The following is a 22,222-nucleotide window of genomic DNA, read 5'->3' on the forward strand; positions in this document are numbered from 1 at the left end:
GTAAGGCACCCAGGCACTCCCTAGATCGGGGTAGGCTCTCCCTCCAAACTGTGCAGCTGGGTGAGGAGGAAACTGGTTATGGATACAATCGTTGGCCATAGTGAGGCCAGCAGCAACTTTGAAAGAGGAACAGACTTCAGTAGCTAAAAAGGGGAGCAAATGTCCTTGAATCAACAATATCTCAGTCCCTCCACAAAAAAGGTTCTGTACTTTTGGGACTGACACAAAAAATCCATCTCAAATCCCACTCAGAGTTTACAACAAAGAACTTAAGTGATATTGAAAACATGTATCAAAAGGTTTTGTGGTCAGAACAGATGGAGCACAGTGATGGCAAATCTTGGGGGAAAAATTGCTTCTGACAACTAGGACAAAACTTCACTTTTCAGAAGGACTATGATCTAAAGCTGCACGGGAGTGGCTTGTAAATAAGAAAGTGAATGTCTTAAGTTTTCAAGTCAAACACTTCTGGATTTGAAAGTGCTCAGGGAAGGTGACTCTCTGATGTCTTTGGGAATAGAATTCCAGAGCTCCAGGGCATGGGTAGAGAAGGCCTGGTCACCCATAGTATGTAGATGGGCTTGGGGGGTCAGACAGGAGAATAGAATTAGATGAACAAAGGTTGGGAGAAGGGTAGCATGGCGATATTAAGTCAGAGAAGTAGTGAGGTACCAAGCCATGTAGAGCCTTACTGTACTGTACTGTAGGTGAGCATGAGGATTTTGAAGATATCAAAACCTGATAGGAAGCCAGTGCAAGGACTCTAGGATAGGAGTAATGTGATCACTTGCACAAGACCTGGTCAGGATTCTGGCTGTCGTATTCTGGGCTTAGTAGTTAATACTTATTAAGAATAGTAGTATAAAAATAGTAGTATTATAATAATAGCAATTAGTAGTTATGCAATCAACATATTTTAGTGTTACTCTTTAGTTTCTTCTGATATTTATTGTTACTTTTCTTACCTTCATGGGACTACAGTTATAAGTGAATATAGAGGGCCTGAATAAAATATTAAATATAATGTGTATGCATCATTTTTCAACTGAACACAATAACAAGGGTCTGAACACTTTTGCAAAGCACTTTTCATGTAGAGATCTAATGCACATCTTCTGATCATTAGTCAAGTGACTAACAATATTCAAAGCTGGAGAGAAGAAAAATTATGCCCACGTTTCCATTTAGACCCCTGGGTCATTGCATATTTCTTAATATTGTATACTTAATATTGTATACGTGTCAAGTTAAATTCTGTCTTTGGAAAAAAAAACAATACGCATTACAGAGGTGATCAAATAATATTTTCTAAAAATTAGTCCCTGTATTAAGAGTATGATTTATTCCATTCTTATTATTTTATTAGTCCAGTTCAATGAGAGAGAAGTGCTCACCAATGAGGAATACATTCTAAAGCCTAGCATCTCTCTTTACAAAGGCTAAAAAAACTCACTTTCGCTTGGGTCTGATATACCTGCAATAAAGACAAATACACCAGCAGCAATAAACTAAAAAGGTGCTTCTGTTAAGGATAAATAAAAAAATTACACGAGAAGAAATTACACTTACAATCTCGTGCCAGGCTGAGATTAAATGTTTTATACAGTACATGCTGACTACATGGATTCAAATCATTGCACTGAAAGTGTTTTAAAAACAATACTTTCAGCTCAAATGGTTGAACTACAAAATACCAATCAATCAATTGAATAAAGTCATCTACTTTTTGGATTTCCTTATGCACCCATACAGTATGTAAGTGATAATACTAAAAATAAAACCCTCCCAAAAATCTATAGCAAAGTAACTTACTGTACACTGGGACCATGAGTCAGTGAAAAATGTTCAGAGCCTCAGTCCATAACAGCTGTTTTTCTAATCAGATCACATGATACAGACATGGTTGAAGAACTAAGACATAAAGTAGATCTATAATAATGCTTATTAATGCCTTCATTTGAGAATATTAACACAATCATTATTAGAGCAAATAAATGTATATGTTTATTTTTGCCTACTTTATGCTTCCACATCCGTTTGCGCATTTCGTGCTAATTTTTTTTTGTGTTCTCTTAAGATGATCAATTAACAAGTGAACAAGACAAGCCAAGACAAGCACCAAGAGATGCTACTTTTGCACTTACATTACATTTACAATAAAGTTAATGTCTTAAAAAAAGGAAAAAGTCTTATGAACTTGAAGTTGTCAACCATATTGTGAAAAGTTCATAGCATTGTGATATGAGTTTGGGTCACACTATAAGACTTGACCTTTAAACAAACAAATACACAGGGCTGTCTTACTATCATTTCCAGCAAATTGGACTTTTGGAAAAATTCCTCAAGGCAGAGTAAAAGGTATGAAATGATGATATCAGAGATTGTGTCTGTTTTGGGTGGAATTCAGCGAATGTTTCCAAGCTCTGTGCTCTTGTCAAGAATCAATCCATGGACTGATTATTTTTTTCTAATGCCCCAGGACTGTCCTGCCCCAGAGTCAGAAATGCGACATTTTGGCAGACACAACAACAGCACATTTGTATCCCCTTTCCTTCTTGTGCCCCGTCTGACAAGCAATCAAACATACAGTGTCTCTTCCATGACGTTCTGGTAAAAATGAACCTTCAGGCACAAAAATAAGGTGACCAGAATACTGTAACGCTCCGGGGTTCAGGCGGGCGCCCTTGCCGTTGCTGCTTAAGTCAGCCCCCCACCGTTGGGGACTCGAAACCGGGCCCGCCAGCGTAGCTCAACAGGGACCCAGCCGCTTGAGCCAAAGGAAGATCTCCCCTCAGCCCTGCGGCTGTTGGCCCCGCTATTACAGGGAAGGGCGGTGACATCACCGCTCTGGTAAGCTGGCTCTTACACGCTCACTGGTGGCCATATGCATTACACTCTCCCCCGCTTAACTCACCGACCTCGGCGAAGGGCTTTCCCATTCCACTGCTGACACCAATGTAACGCTCTGGGGTTCAGGCGGGCGCCCTTCCCGTTGCCGCTTAAGTCAGCCCCCCACCATCGGGGACTCAAACCCGGGCCGCCAGCGTAGCTCAACAGGGACCCAGCCGCTTGAGCCAAAGGAAGATCTCCCCTCAACCCCGCAGCTGTGGGCCCTGCTACTACAGAGAAGGGCAGTGACGTCACCGCTCTGGTAAGCCGGCTCTTACACACTCACTGGTGGCCATATGCGTTACAATACAATCTCAGCAGGGAGATTCAGCTGTGTACACAATGTAAAGGATCAATTAAGTTCAACGATATGTTCTCAGTTTGGATGAAAATCTGAGACTGCTCCTTGATTATTGACAGACTTTGCAAATGATGCAATGCCCCCTCAGCAGATTTAGTCAGCAGTTTTACATGTCTGCCATATACAGTAACGCCAAGTGCAGTTAACCATTAGCCTGTAATCTACACCCAACCCACATGTAAAGAAATCTCATCCCTGAGTGCACTGATTGCAGTGCAGCATTGCAGTGCAGCATCGAAGATTGGCCCATGCCAAGTCAACTAAGCATAAGACCTAAAGCAAAGTCTGCTGCCAAGCCTAATAATCCAATTTACTTAATTACCTATTTTCTGTAACCAAGGATACAAAATGCATTCTGGGGGGAGCCTACACTGCAAATACAGAAATATTTCCCTTCTATAAGTTTGCAGTCAATGTGTTTATATTTCTGTCATATCCAGCCAGCTGGGATTAACCTTTACACTCTGCTTTATTCCCTGCCAGCTTTGAGAAATTGGCGCAGAAGCTACTTTTGCTGGAAAAGTCAGTCATTATGTCACAGGAGGAGACACAAAAAGCAAAGGGTCATGCAGATACACATGGTTCAATGTAGAAGTACAAGAATGAACATACAGTACAATAGGTGCTCTTTACGTTCATACTTCTAAGTGGTAAAAGCACATGTGTTAAATTCTGAATGGCCTTCAGGGGGGAAGCAATTGTGTTCTTGAACATCGTGTGAAGATTCCGAAAAGAGAAAACTCACACCTTCTTTGCAGTTCTTTAATCCGTACCATCATGTTGAGGTGTCCCTGAGAGTATTGTTCAATCACATCTCGCACGTCATACGGTTTTCTTGCTTGCTGTGAATTTAAAAAAAAAATGCGAAAGAACAAAGTCATGTTTTCCCTTAACCTTTTAAACCTTGACAGGTGGTAACATCTAATCAACAAGACTGTCAGAAAGCAGACAGATCTGAAGCAAGACTAGAAACAGCTCTCCCCTAATATGGCTAAAACACCACCAAAGATACACATTAGAATTTGTCTTCAGGCAAAAAACTATGTACCTTAGTTTATAAAGACCTACAGTAGTTGTTCAATTCAGGACAGACTGCACATTTCATTCTATCATACAATATACCTTGAACGAGGTGCAAATTTGCAATTTTCGAAATTCGTAATATCGTGAAACGTTCCCACATTTGCAAATTCTGAAAACCAGAAAACCCTGTTGTTGTTGTTGAACGTGAGCACTACCTAAATAACTAGGTATATACTGTAACTGGTGCTGAAAGAATATTTTTTTGAAAAATAACGGTTCCAAAATAAGTTGGTATTAATACGCTTTTTCTAACTATAATGGTAGCATCTGTGGTAGTTCGTAGTACAATGTGCTTAAAATGAATAATGATAAATAAGTGTTTGGAAGACCATAAAAGGTTAGTTTCTTCATCCATCCATTTTCTAACAGCTTTCTAACAGCACTGGGGGGCGGGGGAGGGGGTGGGGTGTAAGGGGTTCAACCAAAATACCACCATCCGGACTGTGAGAGGAAACTGGAGCACCTAACGAAAACTCACATGACCTTGGGAAGAATGTTAGTCATAATGGACTAAACCCCAGGGAACAAGTGCTGTGAGGTAATTATTGTCATTCAGCCATCAAATTTCTAACCCCTTTATCCAATACAGGGCTGCGTAGGAGCTGGAGCTGGAACCCATCCTGGCAGGCAACTGGCACAAGGCAGAGTACTCACTGGATGGGATACCAGTCCATTGCAGAGCACACACAGACACAAACACTCATCCCAGAGCCATTTTTCCCAGAAGCCATTAACCTATCAATACTGTAGGTCTATGGGCTTCAGGATGATAATGGAAAATCCAGAGGAAACTCATGCAAAGATGTGGAACACATACAAATTCCACACAGATAGCACCCCAGGTAAGGAATTAAACCTGAGGTCCCAGTGCTGTAATAGCATTACTAACCACTGCACCACGGAGCAGCCCTAGTTTCTTCATTTTATTCAGAATTGCTATTAATATTTGATTTTGATGTCTTAGGCCTTATCAAGTCAAGGAATGCCACTGCTCTGGATAATGGATGTTATGATTCTTAGTTTAAAAAATATTTGAAAAAAATATTAGTCGAAGTCTTGTGTAAGTTAAAAAAATATATTTGTGAAAACTGAGAAGCACAATCTAGTATGTCCAGATTCCTGGATGACGTATACTTTAGATAACCTCAGTTTGGATTTCAAAATGATAGATAAAACCTGGAAACAGAAAGATTGACTATTTTCAAACAGGGCTCCCTGCAGAATCTCAAAACGGTTTTCGAGAAGTTTGTGGTGTAGAATAATGAGAATAAGGTTCCCTGAGCTTACCACAGACTGGGAGGCTGAATTTACATCTCAGAGTAGCAAACAATTTGTGTTTGTCCATCATATAAACATACAAGCAAAATTTCCTTATTTCTGTATAAGGGGGAGGATTTATGTGAAGCTGGGACAGATTAACGCATCTCCTGGGCCTAATGGTATTCTACCAATTGTACTTCAGGAAACAAGAAATGTTATTCACAGGCCAATAACACAACTCTTCCAACTTGAAGAAATGCTTATGTGTCTTTTAGATGTTTATGGTGACACATCAATGCTTACACAATGAGACCATGGGAAACAATAAGGCAAACAAAATAGTACAATGGTATAGTTCAAAGCATAGAACTTAAATATAGAATTATTATGATAAAGTTGTACAATGAGTCGGCCACAGCACTTGTAAGAATATCATGTACAACTTTGGTCACCATGTTACAAACAGAGGGTAGACAACGAGGGGACCTGATGTACGTATTCAAAATGATCAAATACACTGAAAATCGTACTGTACATCTGACACACAAACCAGAGAACACAAGTGATAATTACATAGATGTGCAATTACTGAGAACAATAAGCACAGTTTCCAAGGGCTGTGGGAGCATGAAACAAGGTGCCCATCCAAGTTGTTGAAGCTGATGCCCCTGCTCCTTTCAAGAAATGGGGGGATAAGATCCTGGGATCAGTTAACTACTAACAACCAAATGGGTTAGATGGTCCAGACGGTCATGATGTGTAAACTTTCAAGCAGTTTTATATTTCTTAACTGTTCTACGGGCATCTTTGAGTTGTTTTTCTGCAGAAAAAAACCATCTCGTTCACTAATTACAATTTTGTTTCCTTGTTTTCAACAAGGACGCCAACCAGAGCATCATCAGAACTCCCTTTGCTCTGTGGCATTATGTTAAATTCCGGTTTTACTTTGACCCTGTTGGAATAAACTACACTTGAATGATTTATGTTAAAAGGCAAACTGACAGTAACTAATTCACCGTGTGTATAAATGTTGTGTTTAAAAATTCTTCCAGGGGGCAAAGACTGGCGACGACCGGGGAAACGTGGCGTCACTCTCTCTGAGAGGCAGACGTGCTTTCACCGGATGTTTTTATATCCAGTTTTGAGTGAAAAGCAAGCATTTTTCCTACGCAAATAAAAACTAGCCTTTCATGGTGTGTTCGTCTTGTACTCTTCTATGCAGTACACAAACACAATTGCTTCCCAGTGTGTTTTTGGTGTGCTCTCAAAACTCAGGCCCACCGGACATCTGCCTCCCCCAATGTCAAATAACCAGTACATCAATACAATTCATGAGCTGCTGTAATAGAAGGCAGCAAACCGGCAAGCACACTATTAAGAGCATGAATACAGGCTGGACAAGTGAGGCAGATAACCTTAATGTTTTTGAACAGAGACAAATCAGAGAGGTCAGCTGAGAGAAGTTGAAACCCCCTGACTTCCATCCCCGCCGAAGCAAGACAGAAGCATGACAGCGGATTTCTGCGGAGGCTGTCGCCACAAGTTCCCTCAGGCTGACTGCTTCCCTTATTCTGGCAATTTATTGAACCAATTTCCCTCTTACCTGAAATTTCCGCCTGGCCACAAAGTACTGCATTCTTCGGATGACTTTGACTGCTGCCCGGTGTGCCTCTGTCAGTCTGCCAAAAAAAAAAGGAAAAAAAAACGTTTTCAGCATGAATTGAGGTTGTCTCACAATCACTTATTCCCTGTCATATAAATTATTTTGTGCGCACATACTGTACATCTGCTACTGTACGTGTACTGCTGGTGATTTAATTCATATCTGTCACACATTTGCAATTAGTGCAATATACTGTACAATCACTGGCTAAAATGTTATTAATGAATGGATTCTCTCAGAAGCAGGTAATGTTGACTAAAGGACCATGAAGCAGATTTTTCCTGCTCAATCAGTACGACACTAAAAGTGAAAAGTTCCACACAACACTGCTCTCATCACAGCCCCAGCGGGAGATGATCCTAATAGAAATAACCCAGTTCATTTTGCTGCTCTCAGAATTCCAACCCTAGTACCCATTCAGACTGCACTTGTATATCCTACAGTCTGCTCCTATCTCAAAGCTAATGGCTGTGCTTCTCCTCCAGTCAGTGCATGTACTATACAGTACAGTTCATTGCATTTCTAGTTTCCCAAACCATGCAAATGCATATTATGCACACAATTCTATAACCTGTTACTGTGTATGTGGTGACTTACATATGATTTAAACTGAATTTGTTCATGTTTAAAACAACTTCTCATTTTTTATTGTACACATACACACAAGCCTCTAGTACCAAATTCATGAGCCCAAATGTCAGACCGGCTTGAAGACTCTGGGTTGTGTCCTGTGAACTGATTGTCGAACTACAATAGATGTTTTGTTCAAACACTTCTCAGGAGGAGAGTTGACAGTTTTCTGATTTTCCTGCATGGGATATAATGCTTGAGGGGGGTCACTATAGTGCATTTTTTAATTCTGAGGCCAAGTGAATTCAGTCCCTAATGGAGTATTTTTCATTTTCAGCGATGGTTACACAAAGAGGGTTACAGAGTTCAGAATGAGAAACATGCAAAATTAAGAAAAATACATTTGAAGCATTCTCAAATCTTACTAAATTACAGTAAAAATCGCCAAACATTCTTAACACAATTACCCAGATTTGTCTTTGTATTGTACTGTATATGCATTTTTAATTCCACCTCTTCACCCAGAACAAAACAAGGTACAGTATCCCTACGATATCATATTTTGCTAATCATGAAACTGTCAGACTAAAATTTCGGCATATTTATTGAAGGTCTAATTTTGGTTTCATCCATTCTTAACTAGTGTACATCTCTAAAGAATATTTAATAAAAATGAAAATTTATTCTTTAATATGACGAAAAGAGTCCTGTGGGAAAAACTTTACATTAAATTCAGTCACTTTTAAAAGGGCTTCAGTTTACCTGTAATAATGATAATCATCGTATTTAAGTTATACCCATCATTACAAACACAAATAGGAACATACACATTCAAAGAACATTTACAGTGTAGTATGTTAAATCTGGACACTGTTTCATTAGAAAGATTGCTTATTTTCAGACCATTCAAAAATTCAAAATGCAGTAAAGTGTATGATGAAGATGAAATGTACTGTAATCCATTTCATAGAGAACAATTCTATGTGTAATGTATCATTTCAGATTTTTTTGTGAAGGTCTTGCCATAATGCCTTTCATTCATCGTGGTACACTGAGTCTGTCACAGAATGCCCAACTGCCAAATACTCAGTTTCACCTAAGTTGTTAATTTCCTGAATTAATTCATTTAAATAACTGAGGCAATTTATCATTGTTCTAAAGCCACAGACATTTCATGATTTAAATACACCACTAAAACATACTGAATGTCAGCTTTCTAGCACTGGAGCAAGACCCCACTGCAATGGTGCCATTTTATTTCCTGAAGCATTTAAATCCTTCCTAGTTCTCATTTGGTTTGAAACTAGTCCAGTTTTTCTAACATCCTAAGAGAGTGGATGATATACAGTAACTAATATGCAGGACCTCCCTTCCCAATAAGACACAATTACCATTATTACCAGCTACTTCTATTCGCATAATATAGTTGTTTGGACTATAGCCTCTCAACATCATGATCCAGTTCCCCAGGTTCAATTCCATCTTGATTTGTCCTGTGTTCATGTGGGTTTTGCTGGGTGGTATGATCTTTTTATAGACAAACAAGTTACATTTTCTTGGCTTATCTAAAATGCATAAAATCCTTTTCAGAGGGTTTCATACTTCACAACTGAGATACAGGAGGTCATTCTCAGAAAGGATATGGGATAACAGATAAATAAAACAAATATTATATCTATTGTTTCCACTTTATGTTTTTAAACTATTACTCATTTCATAGTTTAATTTAGCTTTTTTTCTCCATTTATAAAAAACTGTCAATGTTGTCTCACTTGTTTAAATTATACAAGCTGTTAAGCTACCGCAGTTCCAATGTGCTGGAAGATTTGATATTTAACTGCCAATCCTACTTTACAAATAGGAAACTACTAGAGGATATTCTGCTTTACAAATAGAATATCATCTAGTAGTACAACCCTACTACTAGAGCATATTCTATTTGTAAAAAAAAAAACGTCTCCACTTTTTTGTGTTATGGGTGACACATTTGAAGGTCACATTGTTTACAGATTATGGAAACGGTTTTAAAACGATGAGCAAAGAGTTAAAAAATAGAAGAATAACTTCACTTCTGTGTGCCCTCTGGCACTTGGATGGATTTGTTACAGACTTGATGTTTGGGGGGGGTTTGTGGGGGGGCAGCCGCAGACAGGAAGCTGTGGAAAGTACAGCTTTCGTGACCTTTCAACAACCCTGTGCTGTTCATCAACCCACGTGCCTGCTGGTCAGATCAGTTCCTGGCAAAGCTCCTCTTTAATATTTAACTCTAGATAATATCAAAACATCAGATTCTGTGACAAGTCGTTGTTCTGCATTTCCCACTTTCAAACTTAACCGAATGAAATACGGCTGTATCTTTTCTTGAAGGCCATGAACCACTGAATTTATTTTTTTGAAGTCACAAGGATAAACCGTTACACCACAATAGAAAAGTAAGAAAAAATAAATCATCCCACCAAAGACCAAATTCAACATACAGTAACAAATTGATGCGGTAAAAAAAAAATGGTGAAAGAATTAATTCTACCTTTCCAATACATCCGAACTGCAAATTATTATTATTGAGTCAAGTAGATAATTAAATCTGTAATTCCTGAAATCCAGAACAGTCTGCCCTGTAACTCTTTTGTGATCTAAGGCGATCACATTAGATGACAAGGATGGACATCAGTTCTATATATAAAACAATAAAAAGCATTGAGAAATAAAAACGACCTCTTTCTGCAGATATGTTCCTTGCTGGATAGGAGCAGAAGAAATGTGTGTGCAGTATCATTCCACACACATGTAATTTAGGATAATTATTGTATTTTTCCCCAAAAAATAATAATCTTTTACTCACTTGATACTTCCCATTTCAAGCATGTTGGAATCACGTAGCTCAATGTGACCAGCCATACTGAATCTCACACCAGAATAACATGTGATATGAGGTAACAACAAGCAAAATTTGCTTAGCAGAGTACTGTATGGTTATGTCCTTATCCAGACCCTGAGACAAAGTAGTTGTTCAATTCTCAGAGTCTAACTCTGCCAACTCTGGCCAAGGAGAGTTTTTTATGTCCTGCAGCTCAGACAGTAACACAGCCATTGGTTCAAAGAAAATGAAATCATTCAAACATCAGATTTTTACTTTGAAAAGTGACCGCAAATATCTGCTCAGCTCCATGCATGAAATATGACATCAGTCCCAAAGGCATATCTCCGACATCAAAGTGTGCAGTTAAGGCTAAAACCTGGTGTTTAGAGTCTTTTGGACCCAAAGGATTTTAAGTTGTGATCCAGCCAGTTCTTTCACAGCTCAGCACTTCCTCCTTCACGTGATATTCCCTTATTTTAGAGAACAAAAAAAAAACAAAAACATTCAGCTAATGAAGTAAATGCTAATAACTAAAATTTGTCAAAACTACAGGAAGGGAGGAAATGCCACTCCAAATATTTTTAGACTGCTGATAAAACATTTCCAAAATAGTTTACCCATCTCATAAAATGACTGCATTAGAAACTGTCAGAAGCACATTGAGTAAAATTAATTTGTACTGTTTGGAATTTGTTTCCTGTTTCATGGTCAGGGCCCTTTACATGATACAGTGTGGCACTGTGGGAGAGTTAAATTGCACAGTTTACAAGTCAGTTCAGAAACTAATAACTCCTGTTGGAAAATGGATATGTGATACAGCACCTCATGGAATGTCATGTACTGTACATTGCCTTGCAAAAGCATTCAGAACCTTGCACAGTTTCCGCATTGTGTTGTTTTAGACCTTGCAGTTATGAAACTTTGAAGCAGCGATTCATATTTATTATATACCCAAATGTCTGTACACACATACAAAGCAAACAAAAAGAAAGAAGTAAAGAGATGATTAAAGGAAAGAAAAATGGAAAAATCATGATTGCACTAGTATTCACACTCTAGGTCATGCACAAAATTTCCTTAACAAGTCATACAATCAGATGAGTGGCCTCTGCTTTGTGCAATAATAATGGTTCTGACATAGTGTATTGGAATATCCCTGCAAGCACAGTTTAATTAATTCTAAAGAAATGGTGTTACTCCCAGACGGGCCCAAGCTTTCTGCCTCCGGTCTGCTCGGAGACTGGTCACATTCGCAGGAAGGGCTCAACACCGCCCGGTGCTACAGGCACTAGATTCAGCAAGCTTCCCCAGCCACCTACAGTACTGCTCGTTAACATTAATGAGCACAGTATTTAAGCCCCATAGCACCACAGTCTTGGTCTGCCCTGATCTGTGAGCTCTGTGTTTCAGTCACATCTTCCTTTCTGGTGATCCAGCAACAGGTCTCACGTCTGCTCGCGGTTACCTGGTGGTCTGTTCAGTCTTGTTCCTGTTTTCCAGTCTGGTCCTGCTTCCTGATCATCCTGTCAGCTACTTCTCCTCTTTGCTTCTTGTACAACCACCTCCTCCTCAATAAACCAGCCTTGATCACGCATATGGATCCCTTCCTCGCTCAAAATACAACGAGCTATTCTTCCATCTGGCCATGGAGTAACAAACATGGAAGGTGCATCATACCCCCTTAGACACTGTCTAATGGAGCCTTTCCCCTAAACTGAGCAGTTATGAAAGGAGGAGACTGGTGAGAAATACCACTTTGAGTGACAACTTTGAAAGAGCTAGAAATCCATGGCTTAGATAGGGGAATGTGTGAATCAGCCAACAAAATCCTGATCACACCACCAAAGGTGGAAATCTCATCTAATGTCCCACATGAAGCATGAAACAAAGCTCTGGAGTCATCCTATAAAAGTGTGGCAAAAGCCTTATAGTCAGATGAGACCAAATTGGAATACTGTATTTGATCTAGATGCCAGGCATTGGGTTTAGGGCAGACCCAACACAGCATATCTCTCTGTCACCACCATCTCTGTGGTCAAGTTTGTCCCATGGGGTGCTGTGGAGATGTTTCTGTTCAACTGGGAGGGATTGGAAAGGTTGTTAGGATTGAAGGAAAAATGGATGGAGCAAAGTAGAAGACATAGGTAAAGGGTGTAAAGCTGTTTCAGTATGCTAAGGACTTCACCTTTCAGCAGGACAATGATCCAAAACAATACTAAAGTAACCTAAGCATGAGAAGGTAAATGTCCTTGAATGGCCCAGTCTGAGTCCCGATGTTGTGAGAATTGTGGAAAGACTTAAAAACTGCACTGCATAAGCGATCCCCAGGCAACTTCAGAAAGCTTGAGCAAATCAGACAAGAATGATGGGCATAAATCTGTCATAAACTTACCCAAAATGGCTTGTGATTGCTGCTAATGGGGCTTGCACCAAATTTGGAGCTCATGGGTCTGTACAATATACTTCATTGACTTATCCTTATAAGTTTTCAGTTTGAGCATTCAGGTTTTGATTAAAATGCTCATTTTAAAATTACTGTGTATGCATTTTGGAATTTCAGATAATAATAATAATAATAATAATAATAATAATAATAATAATAATAATAATAATAATAATTGCTTACACTTATATAGCGCTTTTCTGGACACACCACTCAAAGCGCTTTACAGGTAATGGGGACTCCCCTCCACCACCACCAATGTGCAGCATCCATCTGGATGATGCGACGGCAGCCATAGTGCGCCAGAACGCTCACCACACATCAGCTGTCAGTGGGGAGGAGAGCAGAGCAATGTAGCCAATTCGTAGAGAGGGATTATTAGGAGGCCATGATTGGTAAGGGCCAATTGGAAATTTGGCCAGGACACCGGGGTTACACCCCTACTCTTTTCGAGAAGCGCCCTGGGATTTTTAATGACCACAGAGAGTCAGGACCTCGGTTTTACGTCTCATCCGAAGGACGGCGCCTGTTTACAGTATAGTGTCCCCATCACTATACTGGGGCATTAGGACCCACATGGACCGCAGGGTGAGCGCCCCCTGCTGGCCCCACTAACACCTCTTCCAGCAGCAACCTTAGTTTTTCCCAGGAGGTCTCCCATCCAGGTACTGACCAGGCTCACACCTGCTTCAGTGGGTTACCAGTTGTGAGTTGCAGGGTGATATGGCTGCTAATCTGAATACCTGAATACTATCTGAATACCTTCGCAATGTACTATACTGTATATAGTTCAGGTGGGTAGCTGCATCAGCATGCGTAGGCTGCAAAGGAACAAGTAATAGGTTTATTCCACACTGAAAAAAAGAAGAAAGAAAACACAATGTTTTGGCCGTGGAGCCTTCTTCAGGTGGATATATAGCATAACAATATATTATGTGATTATTTTAGCAGTTAAAACACACTTATTGCACATTATGCAGTACATCTAGCAAGAAATTATGTATTTTTGAAAGAATAAATTTACTCTGTAAATAACACACTTGTAAAACCTTTTATGTCTCTTAAATAAATTGACTGTCAATGAGTCAACTTTTGTATCTTTCAAAAAAATCAATGTGTATGTATAAATGTTCCTAGCCCAGTAGAGATTTGGGTTTTTTTAAAACCAAAGTGCTATGCTCATAAAATTGAATTACAGATGTGTGCCATTTGTGGGATGTGCTTAAATTAAACATGAAAGGGCTATGCTTATAATTGTCAGTACATTTTTCGCCAGCTGTAAAGTTACAATATGTCTGTGTCATAACAGTTATGTCAACAAAGATGAAAAGGGAAAAAATAAATTTGTGAGGCCAGAGAAAATACTCTCTGCTCTCCCAGTGAATCTCACATGATGTCTCAATCTGAGATAATCGTATTTATAAAGTCTGCTATGCTGACAATGAACCACTTCAGTATACAGTAATCACAAATTTTTCCTGACGAACCTGCTGTATTGATCGTCCTGATAGTCATGCTTGTATGGATTCACAATCTCAAAATCTTGAAACTAAAGTAACATCACATTCAAAGAATGTATAGGTACAGACTCCACCTTAATAAAACATTACCAGCAGTTTCTCTCCTAGTGGAAAAAATGAGCAAAATATGAACATGTAATGTTTACACATTAAATTAAACATACACATAATTAAAATGTCAATGACATTTTTCCTAGGAATTCAAGCTTTAATAACACTAATTTATTTTTAACAACGTAAACAATATACTATGTACATACTGCAAGATCAATAATAGATTTTTGAAAATTATGCTGCCCATCTAAAATCATATCAGTAGTAGTTTAAATACAGTAGGTAGTCCATATTAATGAAACAAGTAAGGACTACGTAAGTAAATGCTGATGTAGCTCCCCACTCCGATCAGTATAAAATGGTCCTCTCACGCCGATAAACTGATGGGACTTCCCTATGATTGATTGCATGAGTAAATTTCAAATCTCACTAGCAGAAACGTGCACTCGACTGTCTTCATTGAGAAATGCAGATCTCAGAACATAAGAACTTCTGCATGATGACTGGTGACACTTGCTAAAATCTGAGTCTGCAATATATGCCAGAGATGTTTTGAGAGCCCCACAGTGTGTGTATTAAATAACCAGTCATACCGCAATGTATGATCCCTCTTAAGTCAGCAAAGCTTTCATCTCGTAAGACTTTATTATTGTTTTTGTCCTCCACCATATGATTATGGCCTGAATAGAAAGATTGTTGTCTCATGTGAATACAAGGCTTATGACCATGGAACAATCCACAGAGTTGCTATTCTTTTCAAGGTTTAGCACAGACATTGTGTACAGTTTGCAGAGATTAATGCAGCCCAGCATTTGCTGAGGATTTCTCTGCATGCTTTCTATTTGAACTTCTGCTTTAAAAAAGGGGGTTTTATTACTTCCAAGGATTTTTTTTTTCTGGAGCTAGCTTTTCTGATGGCCACTAATATTGGTGGAGTGTGGAGCAAGCCTGTTATTTTGGGTTTTTTAAAAGCTAATTTGGCATTGTCAACATGGCTGTCCAGTTAACTCCTGCAACGGCCTGAAGGAAGAAAATGCTGATGTGTGTCCTCTGAGCCATGTGCTTCCCAGGCTGGTTGCCTTTTCTTTTTTGCAGTGCAGTCCAGAATTAAAACAATGGAGCTTGATTGTCATCTGTGAGAAAGACATAGCTCCTAATGAACACCACATAGTCCTCCAGGCGCCCAGTAAGTCTCCAGAGTCCCTGTTGCACAAGGATCTGAGGACCCACAAGCTGATTTGAAACCTGTAAAGAATTAATTTAGTTTGAATTTTTATCATCCCCAGCTGGGATATAAGCTGGTGACCCCCTGCCCTGGATGCAGACTGACACTGCTTAACCAAAAGGAGGAAATTCCCCTCTTTGGCATGCAACTAGTTAGCGTCTACACACTTATACAGTACATGTGCCATTTGCCTATCTGGGTAACTAGGGTCATCTATTATAAAGCCAGCCCATATATCCTGGAGCCAGAGTACAAGTGATTCTGGATCTTTGTTCTGCAGACCACAATTTTGCCACTAAACACATGTGGAAAGAAACTACAATACATGCTTTTTTTCTCTCTCTCTTTGTCCTATTTTTTCAAACATGCATTTTATGCTTCATACACTACATTAATGTAATAAACACACAATGTGCTTATATATAGGCTGTCTGTATATTTATTGCATTAACTCTATTACTCTGACATTTTAATGACATTTTACTCTCAAAACAGGAAGCAGTTCACAAGATTTTAGTGCACTTTATTGATCACTGTGGATGATTGACTTCCTAATGATTTCATACATTTGTAAAAACTTAATAGCTTTATCCTTCTACATATAAAAGTAAGCAAGAAGGGTCTATTCAACTGTATAATCAAAGATGCAACTAACATTTTGTCAATGTCAGTCTATATCCACAGGCAACATAGTACTTACAGTAGTTAGGATAAATTATTCTCTAATTATTTATATTCTGACGTCTGTCTTTTTGTTTGTGTTGGGCTGCTGTAACACATCAATTTCCCTTCGGGATCAATAAAGTCTTATCTATTAAACTTCCATTCCTCAGAATTTTCAAACAGATGCATTTGACTATTACATGCTCTTCATAAACATCCAGAAATAAGCATGAATAATAAATAATAGTCAATTGCATCTGGTAGAGAAACACCAAGCTGTTGCCATGGAGATGTGCTAACATGCAACTGATCCCTGAGCTGCCCCTTATTAATTTAACTACCGTTCTGAGGATCTGCAGCCTCCAGGCTGATGGACTCTTCCTTCACTTAATGGAACTCAAGTTTACAGATTTGCACCCTCTAAAGTCTGTTGCTGTGTTAAAAGCTCATCTCAGGAAAGCTTTTCCTTGTATGAATATTTCTTAAGTTCCCATTTTTCCTGTGTATTCAATTCAGGCAGGCAGAAATATTTAAAAAATGAGCAGGACAGAGAGCTTTCTGAAAACATGTTCCCCATGTTCAGGAAAGTCAGTCGGTGGCCTTTTCCACCCTTCCTGAGCACACACTTCATTGCCCACAATAGCACATGGGGAAAAACACACACTTCCAATTATGTTGACAGCTGGTAGGCCTGGACAAAACATTTACAATAACTGGCGTTTTCACTTTTTGTCTTGAAAACTGGCCTTCTGAGCACTGAAGTATATTTTTGTTATTAATAAAACACTCAAGTTTTTGTCAAATGTGTCTTTTTTACTCTTTTACACCTGTAAAAATGCGCTGGTTCCAATAACACCAGCTTTATTGCATTGGTATTGTATTAGGTGTTTATAATTTAAACTTGAAACACTAAATTTTAATTGCTGCCTGCTACAATTTTGTACATAGCTGGGGATGTTTTACAAAGCAGAGATATGTCCACAGGCCTTGATCCCCAAGATAGTTTAAACAATGGAGAGCTCATTTCAAACAATTTAATAGGCAAGATGAGAGCCCTTCAAGATCAAAGTCAGCTTTGGAAATCAACAACAAAGAGAAATACTGTACTTTTTAGCACGCTCTTGTGCCACAGAAATGGGTTACAACTAAGCACATCTGTGACACATTTGTGTCCCCCAAGCCTGTTGCTCAAACACCCGAGTACTCACACGTACACATCTTTACCCCCTCAACGCTGAAGGAATGCAGCGGTTAGGTGAATATGGAAGGGAAAAAAAAAATAACTCTAGAAATAATCTTTCTAGAGTTACCAAATAGCTGAAGGTTAAGCACCCAAAAGCAGTATATCATTTTCTAATGGACCCACCTCTCTTTTTAATGAATGCAAAAAGAAAATGAGGCCCAATTACCAACTGCAATAAGAGTAAAGCAACTAAACTTTTTCAGAGTAGAGGGAAACATGTCAATTTTAGAGGCAAAAAGTATTAATGTTTCAAATCTCCTCAAATCCTCTCTATTCATTTGCAGAGTTTGCCTTCACACCTCTCCTCCTTTTCTCCCTGAGTTTTGATACACTTTTTTCCCCACTCCCCACCCATTCATTACTATCCTTTTGTTCTCCCTCGCTTTATTTATGTGCACGTTCTCCTCTCTCCCTCGCATCTGAAGAAGGCTCCACTGCCGACACGTTGTGTCACATTTTCTTTCCCATTCAGCATGGAATAAATCTTTACCTGTTCCTTTGCAGCCTACGCATGCTGACTCAGCTCCCTACTCCAGCTTAAGGGAGTGCACCGATGGTGCATGTTAAACTGCTATAAAAGTAAAGTGAACACAGCAACTTGTAAAACCTTCACTTTACATCATAAAATAGACAAAATTTCCAGGTATACACAGCACCGTGTTCTGCAATTCAGAACAAAACCTGTAGATCGCGCTGGAACATTTCTTCGGTGAAATGTCTGCGGCCCAACTTGTACTTACTCATTCGCACATCTCATTGCATTAGTCATTACAGTGACTAGTGAGCAGGAAGGGGCCCCATCACATCACAGTTCGTGGGAGCTCAAATGCGAGTTTGCGTCAAGACTTACATTACTTTCACAAAGTCTGTGATTTTGTGCTTTAATCGAAATTTGTCTTTTTTTTTTCTATAACGTCAATGAATTTATTCTGTTACTGAGATTTGATAGCTGCTCTAAGAAATTGGGGCCGCAGTTCCCCTTTATAGTTTCAAATGACAACCCTATCACATCAGGCTCTGCAAAATAATCTGTCTTCTACTGTATATCCCAGATTTATGAAGCAGGGCTGGGCAATGCTGAAGATAACTATAGATCCATGGAAGTGGTACTGGTGGTGCTGGTTCTCTTCCCTCTGTGGTGACAGACTGCCTCTTGTCTGCCACTCCAGAAGGAGCTTCATTTTACCAGACAGCAATTTAGTACATTCCAGCATCTTCCAGATTCGAAAACCCTACAGAAATATTTACAATAATTGTATGGGGTACAATTATCATTGTAATTACAAATATTATTGTTAATTTTACTGTACAATTGTACAACTATAATTGTTATGACATTGTCTATAACCACTTAGTTTAGTATCCGTTTGTAGTTGAGCCAGAACCAGACATGGCAGATAATGGTCATGCCGGTTCACAGCATGGTAAACACACAGGGTCAGAGGGGGGAGGGCAGTCCAGTAATGCCAACTCACCAAAATAGCACATTGGCCTGTGGGGGGCAACCAGAGCACCAAACGTAAACTCACATGGCCTTTGTGACAACCACCAAAACCCATGCAGAGAACAACTCATAATGGACTTAATTCCAGGGTGCAAGAACTGTGAGGTAGCAATCCATCCATCCATTTTCTAACCCCTTTGTCCAGTACAGGGTTGCGGGGATCAATGGACAATCAATGGACGAGACACAGTCCATCTCAGGGCACACACAGACACACACACTCACACCAGGGCCAATTTTCCCAGAAACCAATTAACCCACCAGTATGTCTGTGGGAGGAAACAAGAACCGAACCCAACCGAACATGGAGAGAACCTACAAATACCTTACAGATAGTATGCCAGGTCTGGAATTCCAGAATTATCCCAAACAAGCTAGATCTGCTTTTCACGAAAACGAGGCAGCATTTGCTCTTTACTGAGGGCTAATGGATTACACAACCCTACTTCACCTCAAAAGGTAAAACAAAACGGGGTGTCTACTTAACTTTCAAAACAAACTACAGTACATACAGTAGATACTGTACCTTGACTGTTTGTTAGGTACACAGCACACTGAATCTTTTAGGGAGCTACTGGATGTTTCTCTATACATGGTGTGGCTTAAACGTGTCTAAGAAACACAACGCTGTACCCTACTCAATGAAGCAATTGCGATATTCTGCAATTAATCTCCTTTGCAATGCTTCTAGAAGACATAAAAAAAAATGGCTGACACGTGACAGGGTGATAATGCATACGGAGAGCATTCTTCTAACACACTCACACTTGCCTGGTCTGCAGCCGCAGCTCAATGCCCCATACGTGAGGATTGTCTTACATTCTCAGAAAATCTAAAAGGCCTGCTGATTATGGAGAACTCTAAAGGGGTATTGAGTTTCTCTTCTGTACAATGAAACACTCGAGGACAAGCGAGGTGCTGAAGCAGGATTTATAATTCATCGAGTAATAGGATTTTGTACTGTTTAGAAGGATTAAGCATGTTAGAGAAAGAATCTATTTATCACTGCCTGTCAGGGGGTCGTAAAACCACATAGGACCGTTGTTATTTTAAGCAATTTACAGGATTACCCTTCAGCTGTTGCCTGCTTCAGCTCCCCCATCCATAAAGTGTCTCAGTTATACAGCAATATTCAGATTAAATTAGTTTCTTTTAATGCAGTCTGATAATCCAGGCACATGAGCCCTACACTGACCACTGAGCGGGAGTGGGGTGTTCAAAGAACAATTAAAAACACCTTCTTGTGTAGAACCAGGGCTGCCTTTTACATCCAACGGCGTTCTGCCTGGCTTAACACTTTCTTTTAGGCATTTCAAATAATGGAGCTGACCCTCTGCTTTGTGAGTGACAGCCTCTTTTCATATGGAGAGAGGATTATGAAACGATTCTATTTTTGGTATTGAAAGGTCCCATCCAAATTCGTCATTTTCTACACTTTTATTTTCCTCTTAGAAGTTTGCATTGAGTAATCGACTGCGTTGTCAAGCTTTCACACCATTTGATGACATGCTCTCCCGACCGGGTTTCTGTGGTTAAAAGCAGCAAAGATGATAAAGATGATCAACTTACAGTATGTTCTGATCACTTTCCCCCTATCAGGGTTGACACCAAGCGTAACTGGAAAGTGATGTCACTGAATTCAAATGGCTTGAAAAGCCTAACTGTCTACCATCATTTCAGTATAAAAGGTTTAAGAAGAATTGTTAACACCACATCAAAATGCCTCTGAATGTCTCTAGTACAGTTGAGCAGAACCACCAGACTAAGCAGTCAATCTATATGTGGTGACCAAAGACAAGGTACAGGATGCACGAAGACTCAGTGCAGCTCAGTGAAAGTTTGAAATCAGTTTTAATTTGTTCCGAAAAAGGAAGAGAACACCCACCAGCGAGGACACAGGCAAGGTGTGTCCACCATGGTGCCATGGTTTTGCAGGTAGTTTTATAGTCTGCATACAGCTCCAATCATCCTCTGTTATTACCATGAATGTTTAGAAGTGATCACTGCATGTACAAAAAGCAACAGTTCCACACATGGCTATTTCTGATATCGTTATACCCGATTTTCAGTTATTTCTGAAATGCTCAGGCCAGGTCAAGAATGAACCCATATCAGGCCAGATTCTACAATGTCAGAGTGCAAGCACTCCCAGTTTACTGTCTAAAGATAGAAAAGAAAAAGATGTTTAGCAGCAAGATCCAAGTATACCAAATAAATGGAAAAAAACTCTTAAGTGTTACCTTATATACCCAATTTTATTATTCTCCATTATTTCTTCTTACAGACTGCTATTTCTCCTACAAAGCTGAGTTGTTCACTGAATTTTTTTTGGTTCTCTGATGCAGCAGAAACTGATTTCTGAGTGATAAGGTATTAGAATAATACTAGGCACTTCAAGCTATCATTTTGTGTTCAGTGTTAGTTGGATATGAAATAACTGTTACCACCTTCTGTGATGGATGTTGTCTTAGTCATTAATGTTCTCTTTAAAATTAGATGGGTTAACCTTGGTGGCCTGGCTGAATTCCATTTTGTGTTCACAAAAACTGGCTTAGCTGAATTTCTTCCTTAATCCAATTGTTGAAGGAAACCCTCACTTTTTTAATCTGCTTTGTGGCAGGACTGCTAGTGCATAATGGATATCACGTCATGTAGATTCCCCACGGTACATAGATTTCTGTGTGGGAATGTCAATGCGATCCTTTGGGATCTTGCAACTATTATTACAATAGGGTTGAAAAAAAAAACTATGTATATAAATGTATATAAATTAATAATGTATATAAATATTATACTGTACATTTTTGTTGTAAGAATGCAGACAAAGTAACTTTCGTGAGGCTTAATTAGTTAAATGATAACAAGAAGAAACTTTTCATTAAAA

The 22,222-nt window shown here is 39.3% G+C and overlaps 1 protein-coding gene across 1 annotated transcript in view; it reads right to left on the reverse strand.

Moving 5' to 3' along the window:
* Window positions 1-22,222, reverse strand: part of kcnq1.2 (potassium voltage-gated channel, KQT-like subfamily, member 1.2) — a 286,806-nt gene that overhangs the window by 81,134 nt on the left and 183,450 nt on the right. Inside the window, exons 13-14 of the mRNA XM_088646719.1 lie at window positions 7,197-7,272; window positions 3,998-4,092 (exon numbers count right to left, since the gene is read on the reverse strand). Of these exons, the coding sequence (XP_088502845.1) occupies window positions 3,998-4,092; window positions 7,197-7,272 (171 nt within the window). The remainder of the gene's footprint in view (window positions 1-3,997; window positions 4,093-7,196; window positions 7,273-22,222) is intronic.

Source organism: Lepisosteus platostomus, chromosome 9 (assembly GCF_059453375.1).
Source record: "Lepisosteus platostomus isolate fLepPlt1 chromosome 9, fLepPlt1.hap1, whole genome shotgun sequence".
Classification (NCBI taxonomy): domain Eukaryota; kingdom Metazoa; phylum Chordata; class Actinopteri; order Semionotiformes; family Lepisosteidae; genus Lepisosteus; species Lepisosteus platostomus.